We start from the raw sequence: 22,092 nt of genomic DNA, 5'->3' as shown, positions 1-22,092 counted from the left end.
TCTCACTTCCTTATTCCATCTCCGCACTCCTTGAGATCGCCTCCCAAATAAATTATGGGTATGGCACCCAGGTGTATATTTCAGGGTCTCCTTTCAAGAGGGCCCACGCTAGTTATAAAAAAAAAATTAGCTGAAATAGAGACTAAGGCAATAAAATGGGGGGCATCCAGGCAGAGGAACAGCTACAGTAAAACCATGGAGGGCAAGCATGGCACAGCACTTGGCGTGGCATTTGAAGGACGCATATTTGTTGGTTCCAGGATTGTGTTGCAAGACCTTAGCATTCTTCTCTGGAGAGGACAAACACTTTAGTCCTCTTGTCCTGACCTCCAAGAAGTGCTAGAAGAGGAGAAAAGGCTGGAAAAGAGGGCTGAGCCTCCCTGAGAGGTGCCTGGTAGGCCCTACCCAGTCATCCTCCTCAGTCTTGGGCCCACAGTGACCCAAGAAGTCAGCCCTGTGTATTTTGAGAATGAGCTGCTCAACTATGGAAGGAAATTTCCCAGTGTCTTGGCTTCTCACACAATTTGGGTGTAAGTATTTGGAGAAGATTCTCTTGTGCTTAAGGGCATATCAGATGCTGAGGTCTATGGAAGGCAATGTAAGACAGTGGTTTGGCCAGGCGCAGTGGCTCATGCCTGTAATCCCAGCACTTTGGGAGGCCAAGGCGGGTGGATCACTTGAGGCCAGGAGTTCAAGATCGGCCTGGTCGACATGGCAAAACCCCGTCTCTAGTAAAAATAGCCCCTAAAAATTAGCCGGGCGTGATGGCGCATGCCTGTAATCCCAGCTACTTGGGAGGCTGAGGCATGAGAATCGCTTGAACCTGGGAGGTGGAGGTTGCAGTGAGCCACAGCTGCACCACTGCACTCCAGCCTGGGTAACAGAGGGAGACTCTGTCTCGGAAAAAAAAAAAAAAAGACGTGGTTAAATCATATAGCTCACTCCGTATGTGCTCCAGAATCTAGAGCACAAAAACCTTTGCGAGCCTCAGTTTCTTCGTCTGTAATATAATAGTAAGTACCTGGGGAGGATTAGATGAGACTATGCATATGGCATTAGGCTCTGACTATAGTAACTGCTCAGTTTTTAAAAAGGAGATGATGAAGCTAAGCAGAGTGTACTACCCACTGGGGCAAGGCCAACCGACTGCCCCAGAAAGACCGATAAGCAAACCCTGCCATGTACGGTCTGCCGTCAGCCTCCCCAGCTCAGAAGCCGCACGGGGCAGCCTGCCAAGGATGTGTGTGCTAGCGCTGGGTATGACCAGGGAAACAGGACAGTCCAGAGGGCCAACCTCAGGTCAGCCTCGCCAGGCCAGGCCCTTGCCACCACTGGCAAACTGGCCAGCAAGCAGCAGTGGCAAGAAGTTGGCTCAGAGGGCCTGGGGCTTCAGGCAACCACAGGATGATGCCTCCAGGGGAATTCCTCAGCCAGGGCCACTCCAGAACCCTCGCCTACTGGTGCACAGAGGATTAGCACCCCGACATGGCTCCCCAAGGTCCTGTTTTATAGGCCTCTGCCGTGAACCAGCTTCCTTCCTCCTCAGGGTCTCTGTTCAGTCCAGGCATGTTTCCATGGATTTGGCTCCCTCTCATCTGGGAAAGCCCTGCCTGGACTCCCCAAACCCCTGCTGGCCTCAGCATGGTCAGTCGCCTTACATGGGTGGACCTGGCTGGTTTAACTCTGAGGGAAACATGATGTTCTAATTCTTTTTGTTTGTTTGTTTGATAGAGACGAGGTCTTGCTATGTCGCCCAGGCCTGTCTTGAACTCCTGCCTTCCTGCCTCAGCCTCCCAACATGCTGGGATTACAGGCATAAGCCACCATGCCTGGCTTAATGTTTTAATTCTTGGGCGTGGAGCTCTCCGTGCAAAGGCAAAGAGGAAGCAGGCTGCCCACTGGTCTGCGTGCTGACCCCACCTCTCTCTGACTTCTTCCCACCTGGCCTCCTATGTCTCCATGGCATGTGTTTATACCTCTGGGGCCTGGGCCCGGGCTCCCTGGGAGGTGACTGCATGAGCCCCAGGCTGGGGAGCACAGAGCGGCCTCTCCCTGCCCCGCTCGGGCAGAGGAGCAATGCTTGTGAGCAGCAGGGTCCTAGCTGGCACTGAGACTGGAAAGATCTTCAGGCTGTGGGTGAAGAAGGCCTCAATGGAGATCCTCGGGAATTTCCAATTAACCAATCAACCCTAATAGGCCAGTTTCTGAGGTATCCTGGAGTTCCTCAGGGCTGTCCAGATAAGGACTGACAGGAGGAAAGTTCTGGTCTCAGTGTCTGTCACGCAAAGCTGTGGCTCATTAACCCTGATGAACTCTCAGATGGGGCTAGGCGGGATTGGGGGAGGATGCAGATCAAAGGCCCTCAGAGGAAATGACCGAGCTCTGCCTTGGGACTCTGGGGGAGAGAGGTGCTGTCTGCTCTAAACAAAAAAAAAAAAAAGAAAATAAAGCCACCTAAATCCCATCATCCCACCATCTAGAGATAATCACTTCTAAACATTCTGTTATTTAGTATTTCCTTTCATTATGACTACAACATAGAGTATAAGAAGTGAACATTTATTATATATAGGTGTGTTAGTCTCTTTTCATGCTGCTGACAAAGACACACCTGAAACTGGGAAGAAAAAGAGGTTTAATTGGACTTACAGTTCTATGTAGTTGGGGAGCCCTCAGAATCATGACGGGAGAAAAAGACTCTTCTTACATGGCGGCAGCGAAAGACAATGAGGAAGAAGCAAAAGCGGAAACCCCTGATAAACTCATCAGATCTTGTGAGACTTATTCACTATCAGGAGAACAGCATGGGAAAGACTGGCCCCCATGATTCAATTGCCTTCCTCTGGGTCCCTCCCACAACACACAGGAATTCTGGGAGATACAATTCAAGTTGAGATTTTGGCGGAGACACAGCCAAACCATATCAATAGGTGTAAAATAAAAATGAATATTTTTATTTAAAAACTAAAAAAAAAAAAAAAAAGGTCTCTAAACAAAGCTCACTTAAGCATCACATCTTCGGGAGACCTGGGGCTGGTAATCAGGACCCATCCTCCCAGGCATGCAGCGGGAATGTTCTTTCTGCATTTCTGTCCTCTGTTTATTCTCACTCCTTACGAGAGACAAACGTCCACACTGTCACTGAGCGGGGTCCCAGAGCCACCAAACAAGCTCTCCTCGGGGCCTCTTGGGTCTGGTTTGAGCCTGCTCTGCCCCAGACCCTTCTGAGGATCCTCTCTCCTGCCACTTTTTCCTGGAAATCCCTGCAAGCTTCCTCTAGACTCAGATGCCTTCCCTCCTTTGGGAGAATTGGCTTCCAGCCATCCCAGAAAATGGGAGCCACCTGGCAGGAAGGATCAAATTCCTAAGAGGTGACAGCGCTGCTCTGCCTCACTGCACTCCACTAGCCCTCACCGCTACTCCTTTCATTTCTCCAGCCTGGGAAAGGTAGAGTTCCGAGAGGTAAAGATGGGGAGGGCTAGGAGGAGGTGCCAGGCCTGGAAAGGGCCAGGGGCAGGCCCTAGCGGGAGAGGAGGGAGCTGAGCAATGAGGGTGTTGGCTAAAGACAACAGCGTCTTGATGGGAAAGGAGGAGCAATGGGAAAGACTGGAGTATCTCAGGCCCTCTCAGTGGATGGGGGTTGTGGGAGAGAGGCAGCTGGGAGACAGGCCTCCCTCTGGAGTTCGTAGCTGAGTTGCTGTCCAAATCAGTGGTCCCTAGAATCTATAAAACAAAACTGAGAACTTCAGAGGTGCATCCAGAGGAGCCACACTCCAAAAGGACCACTTCCAGGTAAGCATGACACACTGCTGGGTGCACACGCTCCTGGCTTCAGGTTCCAGGATCTTTCTCACTGCCTTCATCCCCAGCTAGTAATAGAGAGACCCTTCTCCTGGAGCCTGGGTGGTGACTCAGAGATCTACTGGTCAGCACAGAGAGCTGGGGCAGGAATACACATCTGCAGTGATGAGGGATATGGAGCAGTGACCTCATGGCCAGGGCCTGGTTAACGGTATCTTTGCCACTCCCAAGCTAGCCCATGGCTGCCGGATCTTCCTTTGCTTGATCTCCTAGCTGACCTGTGCAACCCTAGGTAGTCCAGAAATTCCACAACTAGCAGCTCTCAGCCATCCCTCTTGGGCAGGGCTAATACTGGGGGCTCTGGCTTTTGTTGGAACCCACATGGGACCAGCAAATGTTTGACTCCAGGGTTCACAGGGCTTTGTTCTTCTGCTGAAGGCAACCCTGAGCATGCTCCCAAGAAACTGACTCCAAGACTTATTTTAGGCAAACTAGGATTCCCCTGCGGCTGGGCAGTTCTAATGGGGAAAAGCGGGGTAACTGAGAGTTGTTGAACGGACAAAATCTTCCTCATGTTTCTAGCTTCCTAACTGAGGGCATTCACGTTTATGGAGCAGTGACTGTTTACCTGGGGAGAGTTTGCAGCAATAAAGGGGACATCCCTTTCCTGTAGAAGCTCACAGGATGGGGGTACATAAACGGAGGGAGTTATTGAGAGATTCAGGCCCAGATTGGACAGATGAAGAAGGCCTCCCTCTCACGAGAAGAGGAAAAGGCATCCTTGAGGGGAGGAAGAGCAGGGGGTATCACAGTGCTCCTAGGGGAGACGACAGGGCAAAAGCAGACAGGGGAGAGGTCACTGCACACTAGGCGACTCTGGGAACGTCTCCCCGCCCTGCAGGGAACATCCAGCGCCTGTGCTCCTCCTCAGAGCCCTGGAGGTGGGGTTGGGACGCGCATCTGACTCTTTGTGCGGGGGTTCCTGTGGATTTGATGGGCGTCCTGCTGTTCTCTCCCCAGACGCCATGCGGCAAACCCTACTGCTGCTGCTGCTGACGGTGCTGCGCCCCAGCTGGGCAGACCCTCCCCAGGAGAAGGTCCCGCTCTTCCGGGTCACTCAGCAGGGCCCCTGGGGGAGCAGTGGCAGCAACGCCACCGACTCGCCCTGCGAGGGGCTGCCCGCCGCGGATGCGACGGCCTTGACCCTGGCGAACCGCAACCTGGAGCGCCTGCCCGGCTGCCTACCGCGCACACTGCGCAGCCTCGACGCCAGCCACAACCTGCTGCGCGCCCTGAGCACTTCCGAGCTCGGCCACCTGGAGCAGCTGCAGGTGCTGACCCTGCGCCACAACCGCATCGCCGCGCTGCGCTGGGGCCCGGGTGGGCCGGCGGGGCTGCACACCCTGGACCTCAGCTACAACCAGCTGGCCTCTCTGCCGCCGTGCGCCGGGCCCGTGCTGAGCAGCCTCCGCGCCCTGGCGCTCGCCGGGAATCCGCTGCAGGCGCTGCAGCCCCGGGCCTTCGCCTGCTTCCCCGCGCTGCAGCTCCTCAACCTCTCCTGCACCGCGCTGGGTCGCGGAGCCCAGGGGGGCATCGCCGAGGCGGCGTTCGCTGGAGAGGATGGCGCGCCCCTGGTCACGCTCGAAGTCCTGGATCTCAGCGGCACGTTCCTTGAACGGGGTGAGTCCGGGCGCCCCGCGTTTTCAGCCGGCCTGAGCGCAGAGCCAGGCTGCGCGTGCGCTCCGGGGGGCAGGGCTGCGTTCTTCCTCGAGGGGTGACCCGGGTGCCCAGCTCGTAGGAGGGTTCAAAAAGACACCAGCTACATTTTTCGAGCAAGCGGGCCCAGTTTGAAGCGCCACACAGGAGTCACTTTCTTGAATCCTAAGAGATAGGAACTGTTACCATCTCCTTTTTACATATGAGGGAACCCTAGCACAGAAAAGCGAAACTTGGTCACACATTAAGCAAATCTGAACCCAGGCATTCTGGGTCCAGAGCCCAAAACTTTAACCACTCTGTTGTGCTTCCCAGCATGGCTGGATAAGTGCTTGTGGAATGGGGAAGTGAGTGCATGCTTTGGGGCTGATGAATGGAAAAACTGAGCCGCAAACACGCAGTTAGCTGAAGTGACTGAGGCTTCCAGGATGAATTCACTGATTTTTCTACCTGGTTGGGCAAAATTGTTTCTGTGAATGTTTAATCACTCAGGCCACAGGAGAGTGGTGAGGATAACCGGTCTCCTGTTCTTGGTGTTCTTTGATTCACAAGGTCGGTTTTACTATTTTTTAAAAAACACTTCACGTGTCTACAACCACCTGTTTCATCAAAGACAAAGAGAAAAAACAGCTAGAATGGGGAATACCGAGGGGAAGGGGCACGTTCTCCATGTATTAGGAGAGCCACAAAATTAGGTTTCTGGGGGCCCTCGCCTCCTTAATTACGTTCCGCAGAAGTTCCCCACACTTGACAGACATCAGAGCAAAGTCTGGTTATTTTCTGTGTGGACTTTAATGAGAAGGTGGCGCAGCAACAGACTTGGAGACAGTGTCCTGGGTTCAAGCCTTGTCTCTGCCGCTTTCCAGCTATGTAGCCTTGGGCCAATCAATCCCCTCTCTGGCCTTGGCCGACTCAGATTGGAAGAAAGGAAGGACTGCTTGTCCCTGAGCACCCTTCCAGCTGAAATGACCACAATTCTGAGATTCCCAGAGCTGCTAACTGTGCCCGTGCTCAGCGATGACCTTCACCATTCACCTTGCCACTCTCGTTCTTTCCTTCATGCCGTGCTGGCCTCCTGGGTTTGTGCGTTCTGGAGTAGTTGGCAGTTTCCTTTCTGTGTTTCAGTTGAGTCAGGGTGGATCAGAGACCTGCCGAAGCTCACATCCCTCTACCTGAGGAAGATGCCTCAGCTGACGACCCTGGAGGGGGACATTTTCAAGATGACCCCCAACCTGCAGCAGCTGGACTGTCAGGACTCCCCAGCACTTGCTTCTGTCGCCACACACATCTTTCAAGATACTCCACATCTACAGGTCCTTCTGTTCCAGAAGTAAGTGCTTCTGAGGCACATCTTCATCACATGACTGATTTTTGCCCATTACGCTATGTTGAATTTTATAGAACAAACCAGACCTTGATTTTTCTCCCACTACTCTTCCAAATCCTCTCTGGGGCTTTGTTTTCCCCCACCCTTTGGGTGATATCTTGGGTAGGTCCCAGATAGTCCACCCAGCCATCTAGCCTTGCAACTCAGTCCGGTTCAGAGTAGCATTAGAACGCCAAACTCCTATGCCTTTAAAGTTTATTTTAAGCCCAGACTTAGAAATTTACAGTGGGAAGAGGTGAGGAGGACCTCAGGTCTCCTCTCTGTCTGGATCTGCTTTCTTCCCCACATGTCATGCAAGTTCAGTCCCTTCCAGAATTTGAGTGCGTCTAGGGATGAAAGTATTGATATTGTTAGAAAATCCCTTGGAAGTCTGTAGGCAGGCCCTGTTAGTCCTCTTTTACACAATGCAGTCACTAAAGATGAAATTATTCTTCTAAAAGGATGAACAACTTTTCAAAGCAAAGGCAGAACCATTCACTCATTCTGTCCTTTATTCAATAAATAGCTATTGAGCACACGATGTTGTGAGGAGAAATGCTTTGTATCTCTGGCTCAGACTCCTTTGAGCTCGATAAAAACCCAAGAACTGTCTAAAGTGCCAGGATACAAATATCAAGTAGTTTCTTTATCTGTAAAATAGAGCTATGACAATAAAAGTTTGCTTTGGGGCTTTTCATGAGAAAAAAAGTATATGGTTTATGTAGAGCACTTAGCTCAGTGCCTGGCATATGGTATTTGTCCTCTAAAATTAGTGAAGATGATGGTGGTGGTTATAATGGAGATGCTGATGCTGATGACAGTGATGGTGATGGTGTTGATCCTGATTGATGTCAGTGATGGTGATGGTGATGATGAAGGGTGTTGGTGCTAGTTATAATGCTGAGGATAGTGATGATTGTATGATATAATAGTGGTGGTGAGGCCAGGCATGATGGCTCATGCCTGTAATCCCAGCACTTTGGGAGGCCGAGGTGGGTGGATCACCTGAGGTCAGGAGTTCAAGACCAGCCTGGCCAACATGGTGAAACCCCATCTCTACTAAAAGAAATACAAAATTAGCTGGGCATGGTGGCATGTGCCTGTAGTCCCAGCTACTTGGGAAGCTGAGGCAGGAGAATTGCTTGATCCTGGGAAGTGGAGGTTGCAGTGAGCTGAGATTGCGCCATTGCACTCCAGCCTGGGCAACAAGAATGAAACTCTGTCTCAAAATCAAAACAAAACAAAAAAATAGTGGTGGTGAGAACACTGACAGTGGCAGTGGTGATGTGATAGTGGTGGTGATATTAATAAAGATAATGATATTGATGGTCATGATGACTTTGGTGATGGTGACATTGACAACATGGCCACTGCTTTCAGGGAGCTCACAGTTCAGTATAGGTAGCAGATATCTGCCATTTATCATAACACATCGTGATCCATAGCAGAGACACACGCCATGTGCTGTGTTATAAGACAGGTGGGGGTAATGATCCATCAGACTGGATCAGAGAGGCTTCTTCAGGAACAGCATAATTGGTCCATATCTCAAAAGGCAAGTCCAAGCTCACCAGGTGAATGTCAGAAGAGAAAGGCCATCCAGGCCCAAGAAGAGCAAGCGTCCCAGGTTGAGAAGTGATGACCACTTCCTCTCATCCCTCTACTTGTCAATTCACTGCAATCTGACCACCCACATCAGCTGCCAAGTCAGTGGACACTTACGTCTGTGGAGCCTATTGTTTATTTCCTCCCTCTTGACGTTCTCTGTCTCTTTGGCCCCCAGATGTTTCCCGGGTGCTTCTCCAGCCTTCCTGGCTAGGCCTTCTTAATGTCCTTGCCTATTTCCACCTATAACTTTCTTGCAGGTCATTTGTCACCCTATGCACTACTCCAGCACCATCCCCTTCCCTAAAGCCTAATGCGTCCTCCTCCATCTCTGTGCTGAGGATGCTTAGTTGAGTATCTCCAGCCAAGGCCTTCTGATGAGCCCCAGAATCACGTATCTAATTGCCTGCTGGATAGTAAAGATCTATGAGGCATCCAGGGGAAATGTTCAGTAATAATAACACGAACCTCTTGTACTGTGCCAGGCATAGTTCTAAGCATATATTGAAGTATTTACTCTTGCAGCAATCCAGATAGGGAGGATTCAGTCATTATTCCCATTTCACAGATGAGAAAACTGAGACACAGAGATGTTAAATACCTTTCCCCAGTTCACATAGCTAGTAAATAGCAGATTCAGAATTTGAGCCCAGGCAGTTTGGCTCCACATCTGATACCTTAAACACAACGCTGCATCAGACTGAAGCTTGGAGGAGGAGAGTCTGAGCCAGAGGTATAAATCTGGGAGTATAAAGATGATATTTGAAGCCAAAGAAATTCATGAGATCACCAGAGAGACAGTACAGAGAGATGAGGGCCCAGAACTGAGCCTTGAAGAACCCCAACTTTTAACATCGGGATGAAGAAGAACCAGGAAAGGAGATCAAGAAGGTATGACCAGTGGAGTAGCAGAAAAACCAGGAGAATGTGATGTCCTGGAGGTCAAGAGAAGAGAGTGCTTAAGGAGGGAGGGAGTGGTTGGCAAAACCATCAGGAGCCCTAGTCAGCTGAGAATGGGGTGACCACGGGATTTGGCAAAATGTGGGACATCAGCGGCATTCATTCCCAAGGGAGCCAGGTGAAAGGGGTGGAAGAGTCATTGCAGGAGTCAAGTCCCCAGGACTCGTTTCATTTCCATCCCCAACAGCTCCTGTGCCAGCCCCCTTCCCTTTGACCCTTTAGGGCAACTCTAGATCAAGTCCTCTTCGTCTCCCATCTTCCTTACTGCCTTCTGATAGATGTTTCCATCTTCACAGGCCCCATTTTAGACCAGGGAGGTCTTATTTTCATTTATATTATGGGCCCTTTTGACAGTCTCGTGACGCCTGTGGGTCCACTCTTTTTTTTTTTTTTTTTTTTTTTGAGATGGAGTCTTGCTCTGCCACCAGGATGGAGTGCAGAGGCGCTATCTCAGCTCACTGCAATCTTCACCTCCCAGGTTCAAGTGACTCTCCTGCCTCAGCCTCCCGAGTAGTTGGGACTACAGGTACGCGCCACCACACCCAGCTATTTTTTTTTTTTTTGTATTTTTAGTAGAGACGGGGTTTCATCATGTTGGCCAGAATGGTCTCTATCTCCCAACCTCGTGATCTGCCTGCCTCGGCTTCCCAAAGTGCTGGGATTACAGGTGTGAGCCACCGCTCCCAGCCATGGTCCACTCTTACCAGAAGAGTGGTGTGTGTCTGTGTGTGTGTGTGTGTGTGTGTGTGTGTGTGTGTGAGTGTGTATGTGTGTCTGCTTCTTTAACACCTTAAGTGACAAAATCTACCAGTAAGTCTAAGAACTTTCCTCATTTTAATTATTGTAAATGACATGGAACTACTGGAAAGTGACATGGAAGTATATGCAATTTCTATTAACACTTCTCCAATAGAAATTATTTAGGAGAGCAAATGGAGACTTCTTCCACACTAGGGCCCTATCAGAAGTACAGAATACCCAAATGTGACACGCATCAGGAACCAGCCAGGCTCTCTCCTTCCTCAGCATGTGGGACTTTATCTCGTGTAGGTGGCACTGGGTGGCAGAAAGAACCACCAAAGCGAATTGTACCTTTTCCCCTAAGAATAATTTTCTTTACATGTAGAACATGTAACATGCTGTCTACCTCACTAAGTTGTCATAGTGATGTTAATGAGACAATGTAAGTAAAGGACTCAGCGGTGTTACTCAAAGAAAAAAAAATGTAATCCTCTTCCTTTCCCACTTCAGGGAAAAAGAAAAGCATTTCCTTTCCACACACACACAAAAATACTGATTGAACTCTCATTCTAACATTTCCATTCTAGCTATGTAAAATCTGCAAAAACAAGCATACACGCATATATACATATATACACTTGTATATGCACATATGGCTTAAGTTTTAATATAAATGGCACATACATAAATCTGGTGTCCCAGGGGTGACTGTCACTTTCCCACTGGCCAGAAGTGATAGAGCAGATCTGGGTGACATGTCCTTCCTTTCCCAGAACAACAGCATCTTCTCCAGAGTAGTAAAGGGCAGGTTCCCTGGCAGACTGAGGAAAGCCAGCCTTTGGTCAGAAGAGACTTGAATGTAAAATGCAGCTCCCATTGCCCATGATGAATTACCACTGAGTACATGCAAATGAGGCAAAATCTGGGAGGTCCAGGAGACTCAGGGAGTCGAGAAAGTCAAGGCCAAACACTCTGTGAGACTCTGGGTGAGAAAGAGAAGGGAGCCAGGAGCAGATCTGCCATTGCTAGGTGTGGTAGACTCTATGCAAAAATGGCCTCAGTAATTCCCCCCACCCTGTAGGCACAACTCTTTGCAACATGATTGCAGCTCCTCCTATATATATTTTTTAATTTAAATTGTTTAGAGTCAAGGCCTAGTTCTGCTCCCCAGGTTGGAGTGCAGTGGCACAATCATGGCTCACTGTAAACTCTAACTCAAGCGATCCTCCCATCTCAGCCTCCCAAGTAGCTGGGACCACAGGTGTACTCCACCATGCTTGGCCAATTGTTAAATTTTTTTTGTAGAGACAGGGTCTTCCTATGTTGCCCAGGCTAGTCTGAAACTCCTGGCCTCAAATGATCCTCCCACCTTGGCCTCCCAAAGGGCTAGGATTACAGGCATGAGCCATTAAACCAGGCCCCATATTTCAAGGAGTCTATTGCTCTACGTCTTGAAGCTGGGCTTGGCCTTGCGATTTGCTTGGGGCCAGTGGGATATTAGCAAATGTGATGTAAGCAGAAACTAGAAAGCAACTGAGCACTGGGGCCTGCCCTCTCCTGCTATTGGGGATCCCTCCACTACCATGTGAATAAGCCCAGGCTAGCCTCCTGGGTGATGACAGACACATGGAGAGAAGTCCCAGCACACCCAGTTGAGCCTTACACATGAGGCCATCCCAGATCATCTGGCCCCAGCTGAGCTAATCCAGACCACAAGAACCACTGAGCCAACCCACAGAATCATGCAAAGGAATAAATATTTATTGTTTTAAGTTACTAAGTTTGGAGGATACTCTCTACTTAGCAAGAGTTCACTGATGCACTTAAATGAGGCATCTTCCAAAGGACTGGCGTTGAGTGTCACCAGCCGCAGTGCAATAACACTGGTCCATAATAACAATATCTATTTGTATGTAGAGATTTGCATTTACAAACACTTTTATCATCATGCATTCTTTTTGTTTTTTTGCGTTTTTGTTGTTGTTGTTTGTTTTGTTTTGTTTTATTTTTTGAGACAGGGTCTCACTCTCTTGCCTATCCTGGAGGGTAGTGGTGTGCTCTTGGCTCACCGCAAACTCTGCCTCCCAGTATCAAGTGATTCTCCTGCCTCAGCCTCCAGAGTAACTGAGATTACAGGTGCACCACTACCGCCCGGCTAATTTTTGTATTTTTAGTACAGACAGAGTTTCACCATGTTGGCCAGGCTGGTCTCAAACTCCTAACCTCAAATAATCCACCTGCCTTGGCCTCCCAAAGTGCTGGGATTACAGGTGTGAGCCACCGTGCCCAGCCAACACACATTCTTTTTGATACAACGATCAGTCATGGGGATATTGTCCCCAGTTGATATGAAGCATAATATTTCCTGTTAGGTTGGTATCTCCATTTTACAACAGAGGACAAAAAATGAAGTTCGAGGTCATTAAGAGTTTTGCCCAAAGCAGTATTCTCCAACCCCTATCAGAATGCTTCTGATACCATGGGCATGGTTCTGACACCATGCCTCTCTGGGAATATCTTTGATACAATTGTAAAAACCTGACTGAATTAATTTTTTTGTTTGTATTTCAGCTGCAACTTGAGTTCCTTCCCTCCTTGGACCCTGGATTCCTCCCAGGTCCTATCGATCAACCTCTTTGGCAACCCCCTCACTTGCAGTTGTGACTTGTCTTGGCTCCTCACGGATGCAAAGAGAACTGTCCTAAGCAGGTAACACATTTACAAAGCAGATGGCTGAGGGCAGAGGGTCAGCCTTCAGGAGCTGAAGTTCTCCAGCTTACGTCTTGCTCATGTGACCATGCTTGGCACTTTAGCCATGTTGGGCTGGGCAGCCTTCCCCATGTAGTCATACTCAGGGATCCAGGTGGTGGAAGCTGCCTCCATTCCAGCCAGCCAGAAGGGGCAAAGAGCATGGAGGAGCAGACCTGGGAGCCAGGCTGGGAGGTGTTTAGTGAGCCAGGCTGGGAGGTGTTACTCCTCACTTCCACTCACATTCATTAGCCAGGAGCCACACCTACCTGCAAGGGAGGCTGGGAAGTGTAGTCTGGCTTAACCACTGGGTTCTACTGAATCTTCAAGATGGAGCCTGGCCTCCTGCTCCCGGGTTATCCAGTCCTAGGCCCGTGGGCTTACAGAGCTCTCCTGGGAAATTCCTATGAAGACTATTGGCTAGAAAGAGCTGTTTTTGCAGTGAGGAGCCACATTTAGGCTGGCCACCAGGAGACAGTGGGAGCTGGGGGGCTGGGAACACCCCCAGTCCTGAGCACTTTGAAACCAGTTCCACCAAGTAAACACTATACCTTGGGAGGCAACCCCCCCTCACCACCATTCTGCAGGATTCTTTCTGTTTATTTGTTTGGAGACACGGTCTTTCTCTGTTGCCCAGGCTGGAGTGCAGTGGTGCAATCATGTCTCATTATAGCCTCAACCTCCTGGGCTCAGCGATCATCCTACCTCAGCTTCTAGAGGAGCTGGGACCAGAGGTGCAAGCCACCACACCCGGCTAATTTTTTTTTAATCTTTTTGTAGAGATGGAGTCTCATCATGTTACCCAGGCTGGTCTCAAACTCCTGGACTCAAGTGATCCTCCCATCTGGGCCTCCCAAAGAGTTGGGATTACAGGCATGAACCACCATGCCCGGCCAAGATTCTTTTCTCATCTCCCATCCAAGCCCAGCTGTGAAGTGGGGCTCAGTCTGCCCCCCAACCCCACATTCCCTCCAAAGAGAAGCACCTGGGCCCTTTGCAGTCAAGGGTCTCATCACAGTATTAATGATGAAGCTGAGAGTACAGGCTCTGGAGCCAGAGAGTCCCGCTTCATCCTACTTACTACCATTTTATTAATTTATTTTAGAGACAGGGTCTTGCTCTGTCATCCAAGCTGGAGTGCAGTGGCATGATCATGGCTCACTGCAGCCTCAGACTCCTGGGCTCAAGCAATTCTCCTGCCTCATCCTCCCGCCTCATCCTCCCAAGTAGCTGGGACCACAGCCATGTGCCACCATACCTGGCTAAGTTTTTGTTTGTTTTGGTAGAGACGAGGTCTCACTATGTTGACCAGGCTGGTCTCCAACTCCTGGCCTCAAGTGATCCTCCTACCTGGGCCTCCCAAAGTGCTGGGACTCCAGGCATGAGCCACTGTACCTGGCCTACTTACTACTGTTGATTTGAGCTGAGTTATTTCACCTGAGTTACTTTGGCCTCTACCTTCTCATCTGTAAAATGGGGTAATAGAGTCTACTGCAAAAGTAGTGCAGACTAAATTAGTTGACACATTGGAGTGTGAAGAATAGCACCTAGCACATGGGAAGCACTCAGAAATGGTAGCTAGTATGAGTATTTTTTTTTTTTTTTTTTTGAGACAGAGTCTCCCTCTGTTGCCCAGGCTGGAGTGCAGTGATGCAATCTCAGCTCACTGCAACCTCTGCCTCCCAGGTTCAAGTGATTCTCCTGCCTCAGCCTCCTGAGTAGCTGGGATTACAGGCACCCGCCACCATGCCCAGCTAATTTTTTTTATTTTTAGTAGGGAGGGGGTTTCACCGTCTTAGCCAGGATGGTCTTGACCTCCTGACCTTGTGATCTGCCCGCCTCAGCTTCCCAAAGTGCTGAGATTACAGGCTTGAGCCATCGCACCGGCCTGAGTATGATTTTTATTACTAGTGCTTTCTTGCCAGGAAGCAGACAGGTGAGAACAAAATGGCAAATGACACTCAGAGAATCTGGACTCCTTCTCAGTGCTTGCCCTGGGGTAGGCTCTGCCATTGCTAGCTATGGTGTCTTGGGCAATTAGTTCCTCCTTCTAAACTTCTGTTTGCTTCTTTGCCCAGTGGGAGTGAGGACAGGAGCTTCCTCCAAAGGTTTCCCCAGAATCAATGAGGTGATGTGTGTGTGCGGCGTGTGTGCCCTGGGGTGCCTGGCAGAGACGCGTTGATGGGCTTGGCAGGGGGTGACGTCGGCAATGAGGATTCAAAGCTCTGCACAGAAGTGTTCCTGAAGCCAGACGTCTTCTAACTGGTTGGCCTCCCCTCCAGGGCAGCAGACACTATGTGCGCGCCAGCTGCGGGATCCAGCGGCCGCTTCTCAGCCTCCCTGTCACTCTCCCAGCTGCCCGGAGTGTGCCAGTCCGACAAAAGCACCACTCTCCAGGCTTCACACCCACCTTGCTTCAACCGCTCCACCTACGCACAGGGTCCCACCGTCGCGCCCAGCGCAGCCCCCGCCACCCGGCCTGCGGGAGACCAGCAGAGTGTCTCCAAGGCCCCTAACGTGGGCTCTCACACGATAGCTGCATGGCCCCACAGCGATGCACGAGAGGGGACTGCCCCCTCCACGACCAACTCTGTAGCAGGTCACAGCAACTCCAGCGTTTTCCCCAGGGCTGCCAGCACCACCAGGACCCAGCACCGAGGAGAACATGCCCCCGGGCTTGTCCTTGAGCCTGATATCTCAGCTGCCTCCACCCCACTGGCCAGCAAGCTCCTGGGCCCCTTCCCTACCTCGTGGGACCGCAGCATAAGCTCGCCTCAGCCCGGCCAGAGGACACACGCCACACCCCAAGCCCCCAACCCGAGTCCTTCCGAGGGCGAGATTCCAGTCCTGCTGCTGGACGACTACAGTGAGGAGGAGGAGGGGAGGAAGGAGGAGGTGGGAACGCCTCACCAGGACGTCCCCTGTGATTACCATCCCTGCAAGCACCTGCAGACCCCGTGCGCGGAGCTGCAGAGGCGGTGGCGGTGCCGGTGCCCCGGCCTCAGCGGGGAAGACACCATCCCAGACCCGCCCAGGCTGCAGGGGGTGACGGAGACCACGGACACATCGGCGCTGGTCCACTGGTGTGCCCCCAACTCGGTAGTGCATGGGTACCAGATCCGCTACTCTGCGGAGGGCTGGGCGGGGAACCAGTCGGTGGTGGGGGTCATCTACGCCACGGCCCGGCAGCACCCTCTGTACGGGCTGTCGCCGGGCACCACCTACCGCGTGTGCGTGCTGGCGGCCAACAGGGCGGGCTTGAGCCAGCCACGGTCTTCGGGCTGGAGGAGCCCGTGCGCCGCCTTCACCACCAAGCCCAGCTTCGCGCTCCTGCTCTCTGGGCTGTGCGCCGCCAGCGGCCTGTTGCTTGCCAGCACCGTGGTGCTGTCCGCATGTCTCTGCAGGCGGGGCCAGACGCTACGCCTGCAGGGCTGCGACACGCACCTGGTGGCCTACAAAAACCCGGCCTTTGATGATTACCCGCTGGGGCTCCAGACCGTCAGTTAGCCCAGCTTCTGGGATAACGCGTCTAATCGAACTGGATCTGAGCGCAAAAAGGAAGACACAGAGTCAAAAACGACCCCATCCGCTCCTAGGGTTTCTAATTCCCGTGAAGCCAGAATGCCTTGGGCACACATGGAACTTGCCACACTGAGTGTCTGGGTCCAAGGAACAACTGCCCTCCCTTCCTTCTACTTAACTCTCTGTTCCCAGAAACCTGATGGTCAATGCCAGATCGCTCCCCACTGCCGCCAGGCCTTCTTGTGTGTTGGTTCATTTGCGGTTTTCAGCAGTCAGTGCCCCTCTATCCAGTAGAATAGTGTATGGAAGTAGGAAGGGATGAAACAGAGAAATTGCATAACCCAGCCTCTTTGATCATGTTAGAAATCACATCCTCAGGTCTTTCCAGCGGAAGCTCCTTCATGGTCAAGCACTAAGACACAATGAGCTCTGTTATTCAAGAAATCAATTCCAGTGGATTTCCAGTTCCAATTCCTGAGAACTAGAGTAAGGGGGAGAGCTAATGGTTGCTTCCTAAGGCCTTCTGGGTTTATTAGTTCCATTTCAGGACATGACAAGAAAATGTACTTCCAGCTTTACAGTTAAAACCAGTTTTCTGGGAACATTTGTCAAACACAGGGAAAGGCTGTCCTTTTAAGTTAGTGTTTATTGCATTTCACCTAAGACTAAATGGACAAATGAATTATAAATTCATTTTTTAGGAGGCATAATAAACTTTGGAAATATTTTTTCTTAATTAGAGGGAAGAAATGAGCAAAAGAGAACCCGAGGCTCTAGCTAGAAGCCCAAGTGTTTCTCTGCCCTAATTGCATCAAACAATGCCTTAATAATCTGTGTCTTCATGTGGGAGGCATCTACTCTGTCCTCTACTTGTTCACTTTTATGCAAACTCAGGGGAAAAAATGATTCTATGAAATTATAATTAGAGCCATATTTCTAGATTTTAATTTTCAACATTGGCATTTATTAATTTCCTGCAGCTGCTGTAACAAGTTACCACAAACTGGTAAAACTGGCTTAAAAGAACAGAAATTTATTTTCCTACAGTTCAGGCCGGAAATCCCAAATCAAAGCATCAGTGGGGTTGGTTCCTCTTGGAGGCTCCGAGGGAGTTGTTCCATCTCCTCTCCCAGCTTCGGATGGTTGGCAGCAATCCTCAGTATTCCTTAGCTCGCAGACATCATTCCAATCTATCCCTCCATCATCTCACGGCATTCTCTCTCTGTTCACATTTCCTTTTTTTTTTTTTTTCAACAAAAAAAAACTAGTTATTGGGTTAAGGCCCACTGTAATCCAGTATGACCTAATTCTATCTTGATTGCATCTAAAAAGACCCTATTTCCAAATAAGGTCACATGTACAGTACTGGGGGTTAGAACGTGAATGTATCTTTCTTGGGAGATGCGATTCAAGCCACAAGAGCATTTACTTCTACTGTAAGAAGAAAACAAATCAAGTTTAAATCCCATGTATCTTTTGTTTCCAAACCATGCTGCAGAAACTAAAACTGAATTGCACTATATATTTCTAGGTGTCTGAAGTTTTGAAAGAGCTTCCCAAAACTTTAAGGTAGATCCCTAGTTTCATCATAAATGTAACTAAAAGAATTGGCCTAAATGATTTCAAAGATCTCCACCAGCTCCTGGTTAAAAACTGCAAAGCTATGATGTTGTGGGCTTGTAAAAAAAAACAAAATACACACACACACACACACACACACACACAAAACTGCAAAGCACAGTTGGTGTGCACCTGTAATCCCAGCTACTTGGGAAGCTGAGGTGAAAGGGTCACTTGGGCTCAGGAATGAGGCCCCAACTAAAATTCGCTGCAAAAGCCCAAAATCTAGTTAGTATAAATTCCTCAGACATGTAATTAAATGACACTAACGCTTTAAGCTTACTGTCAAGGTTAAGTCTATTCTGTGAAGACACTGAAATGAATTTTCATCATGGTTGAGTCTATAAACAAGTACATACTCAGACATGTCTAATACAATTCCAGTGTTTTATAAACTGGCAGAATTGATGTGTTTTATAACAATTCAGTATCCAAAAGCCTGAGGAGACTTGGACCATTTTCCTAAGGGATGAAGTGGAAAACGTTTATTAACCAGAGCCAGATTGAGACCTTAATAATAAAAAGATTATGGGTCCAACCCATAGGTCACTCCAAATGGCATCAACACTAAACCATAAATAAGCGTAACAAAGTGCAAAGTTCTGAATTTTCGCATAGCTACTTCAAGTCCTCTCTTTTTTAAACATTATTCTTATGTGGCTCACCCGTCACTAATGCAGAGACTCACTCAGTGTGCCTCTTGGGTGGTTCAGCAGTGGGAAGTCCACCTTCAGCCTAACTACTCCTAACAATGAAGCTGTTCTCCAGAGAGCAAGAATAGCCAGCCACATGCCCCCTTCTCTGCTTTTTCAACCCCCTCCATCTGATTCAATGGCGGTGTCCCTGGCTGCAGGCTTCAGTATGCTCCAAGCCAAGCGCAGCTCAGCTGCCAGTCTGAGAACAACCAGGACCAGCAAGCCACAGAGGGACACGCTGGTGCAGAATGCCTGGCCAAGAGGCATGAGTTTTACTTACAGCCTGCCATTCTAATTTAATGCAGCTCAACAGGCTGAGAATGGATAATCTCACTGCAGTATTCCGTAATAGGCTTGGATTAAAACCAGGGACAATGGGCAGCAATAGGCCATAGGTTAAGCAGCAGCAACTAGTCACCACTGGACTGTCTTCTTCTCCCCTTCCCCATATCCCACATTCTCCTAAACATGATGTACGTGTAGCAACAGTCTTTTAAAGTCAGATGGTCAGACTAATTATTTTTACAATTTAAGTGTAAGTGATGTACATGAATGGACTTTGTGAATCGGAAAACTTACGGAACAGCAGAGAATACGTCTGTTATATGGAACAACCTGAGTTGAAGGTACAATTTTTTTTCCAGCTCTTTTATTCCTTTAACTGCTTAACAAAAGAAAGAGTCTCCAAAGTTTAAAAAACCTTTGAAAAATATACAGCTTGATATTATTTACATAAAATATGAATCCAGGTTCCAATATCAAACAAACATTGCTATGTCAGAAACACAGTGGAAGGCAGGAACGTAACTCACTGCCTTTTAGGTGCAAAGACTAATAGACACGTTCTCCTATCTCGACTATCTTTGTTACCTGTTATCCTCAAACATAAATTATTAGGCACCTGAGAGGTTGGAAGACTACCGAAAATGAACTTCATACCTTCTGTATGATTATTATCTTAAAAACTTACCGCATTTTTAATCTCTTTTATAACTTTACTTCATCTACAACTAACTTCACTTTCATTATCCCAAATGATCAGGTATTAATTACATGAACTGTTAATGTATACACAGACCTAAAAATCAAACAAAAATGTACTGCTCAGTTGTGTAGGATATATATTTGAACCCCACGACATTTCCTAGTGCTTTGTGAGCAATCCAAATTTCACTTAAAAGAGAGGTGTCAACTCTGCCCATGCTCTGGACTATGTTTTTAAAAAACATACAAAAAAGACTGACAATAATTGATCTCTTATAAATTAATCAAGAAACCTAAGATTAAAAATTCTAAATTACAATTTTATTTGTATTTAAAAATACATTGGAAATTCTGCATATTCCCATGATCAACCTTATTTTCAATGCACATTACTTAAATTTTGATGACACGGTTGGTTCTGACAAGTCCTTTTTCAAGCTGAACACCAAAATAGGGAAACTCCTGTACATTTCCATGGGCCCTGTTCCCATTGATGTATACTGCTTCCTTACTAACAGTGAGGGATGACTTTCATCAGTCTTTTATCACCTGAACAGTCTTCCGGCCATAATGATAGTAACTATAAGCTGATGCAGCTGTGGTGAAAGCTGTAAAACACCTTTTATGGAAGAAAAGAAATGTAGTTGTCAAGTCTAAAAAATAGTAGCAACGGGAATCATAATGAATACATGCAATGAATTTAAAATGTAAAAATGAATTTAAAAAGTAAAAAGGGCTCTGTGGTGTAATTTTTCTTAACTACAAGAGTCTAAGTACACTGCTTTTCTTTAAGACTTCATTTTAATTAGTAGCGTCAAACAAAATTATTCTAGATAATGAGCCCTACAAATTACTACTACTAGCAACTGTCATTTTTTACTCGGGCATCCTCTAGGTGTCTTACATTCTCATTTTATTCTTACAACGAACTCATCCTCCAGAAGGACTCATCCTCCAAAGGACTTCTCCAGAAGGGGGAAATGGAAGACCCGGATAACTTGCTCAGGGCTTATCACAGAACTATGTTTGAGCTTGACTTGGTTTGAACTCTAAAGCCCACATGCTCTTTCTACTGCCCCATGCTGCTCAGGGTACCAGACTCTTATTTCCTGCAGCTTTTGAGAATTCTAAAGATATCCGAGTCATTTTAAATAAATATCAGCTTTCTTTACCAAATTACCCTTAACCGGATTCTCCTTGAAATGACATCACCTGACACCCATGGCATGCTGAATGCCCACATCTAGATTACTTTTTAGTGCACCCACGCACTTCTGCTTTTATTAGGCGAGGCAGAATCAAGATTCCCTTTTGTTGGATCTTGAACCTGTTCATGCCACTTTGATATTCTAAATTCATACATAAACCAATGAAATATATGTGTTAGAAAAATTGCTATTTGTAGCTGGACGCAGTGGCTCATGACTATAATCCTACCACTTTGGCAGGCCGAGGCAGGAGGATTGTTTGAGGCCAAGAGTTTGAGACCAGCCTGGGCAACATAGTGAGACCCTGTTTCTACAAAAAATAATAATACAAAAAATGAGTGGCTGGGCACGGTGGCTCACACCTGTAATCCCAGCACTTTGAGAGGCCGAGGCGGGTGGATCAACTGAGACCAGGAGTTCGAGACCATCCTGACCAACATGGTGAAATCCCGCCTTTATTAAAAATACAAAAATTGGCCAGGTATGGTGGTGGGCACCTGTAATCCCAGCTACTCAGGAGGCTGAGGCAGGAGAATCGCTTGAACCCGGGTGGTAGAGGTTGCAGTGAGCTGAGATCAGGCCATTGCACTCCAGCCTGGGCAACAGAGCGAGACTCTGTCTCAAAAATAAATAAATTAATTAATTAAAAAAAAATAGCCAGGTGTGGTGGCACATGCCTGTAATCCCAGCTACTCAGGAGGCTGAAGCTGAAGGATCGCTTGAGGCCAGGAATTCAAGGTTACAGTGAGCTATGATCATGCCACTGCACTACAGGCTGGGTGACAGAGCAAGACCCTGTCTCCAAAAATAAAAAATAAAATTTTTTTTAATTGCTATTTCTGAAAACTACATTGGATGCTTTAGAAAGACTCAATAAAGGTGACTTGATTAAAAAAAAAATACTGTCTCTCTCTTCATGGGTTCCTAGGGGAAAAAAATACTGTCAAAATAAATAGACAAGATGATTGTGAAAAGACTAGGGAAAATATCTAAACAGTTCTTAGACTGCTTTGCAAATGTTTTAAGTTCTTGCATCACCTTAAAGAAGTAAAAAATGAAAATCAGAGAGGTTGTATTATGGATGTAGTTTATCCGAGAAAGAAAAAACTCCCACTGATGGACCTAC

At 48.3% G+C, this 22,092-nt stretch overlaps 2 protein-coding genes across 5 annotated transcripts in view; one reads left to right on the top strand and one right to left on the bottom strand.

The window, feature by feature from the left end:
• Positions 1-3,035: 3,035 nt before the first annotated feature.
• Positions 3,036-21,866, top strand: LRRN4 (leucine rich repeat neuronal 4). 2 transcript variants are annotated; one of them, XM_004061788.4, is made up of 5 exons: positions 3,036-3,792; positions 4,822-5,481; positions 6,643-6,847; positions 12,761-12,898; positions 15,220-21,866. In XM_004061788.4, exons 2-5 carry the CDS (start codon positions 4,827-4,829, stop codon positions 16,442-16,444), a joined length of 2,223 nt encoding a protein of 740 aa, XP_004061836.3. In that variant the 5' UTR covers positions 3,036-3,792; positions 4,822-4,826; the 3' UTR covers positions 16,445-21,866. The 2 variants fall into 2 exon arrangements, with proteins under 2 accessions (XP_004061836.3, XP_018872873.3); XM_019017328.4 differs by lacking the exon at positions 3,036-3,792 and having other exon boundaries at positions 3,801-5,481.
• Positions 19,395-22,092, bottom strand: part of CRLS1 (cardiolipin synthase 1) — a 32,000-nt gene continuing 29,302 nt past the window's right edge. For all 3 annotated transcript variants that reach the window (XM_004061789.5, XM_063702223.1, XM_004061790.5), the window contains one exon: positions 19,395-20,377. In XM_004061789.5, coding sequence (XP_004061837.1) covers positions 20,293-20,377 — 85 coding nt within the window. In that variant the 3' untranslated portion in view covers positions 19,395-20,292. The remainder of the gene's footprint in view (positions 20,378-22,092) is intronic.

This window comes from Gorilla gorilla, chromosome 21, assembly GCF_029281585.2.
Source record: "Gorilla gorilla gorilla isolate KB3781 chromosome 21, NHGRI_mGorGor1-v2.1_pri, whole genome shotgun sequence".
Taxonomy (NCBI): Eukaryota; Metazoa; Chordata; class Mammalia; order Primates; family Hominidae; genus Gorilla; species Gorilla gorilla.
This window is presented reverse-complemented; position numbering and strand designations above follow the sequence as displayed.

Excerpts from the sequence above, each read along its gene's own strand:
- LRRN4 (XM_004061788.4), top strand. The coding sequence starts at position 4,827 with ATGCGGCAAACCCTACTGCTGCTGCTGCTGACGGTGCTGCGCCCCAGC. Across the intron at positions 5,482-6,642 it reads CGGCACGTTCCTTGAACGGG|TTGAGTCAGGGTGGATCAGA; the intron begins GTGAGTCCGGGC and ends TCTGTGTTTCAG. Across the intron at positions 12,899-15,219 it reads AAGAGAACTGTCCTAAGCAG|GGCAGCAGACACTATGTGCG; the intron begins GTAACACATTTA and ends CCTCCCCTCCAG.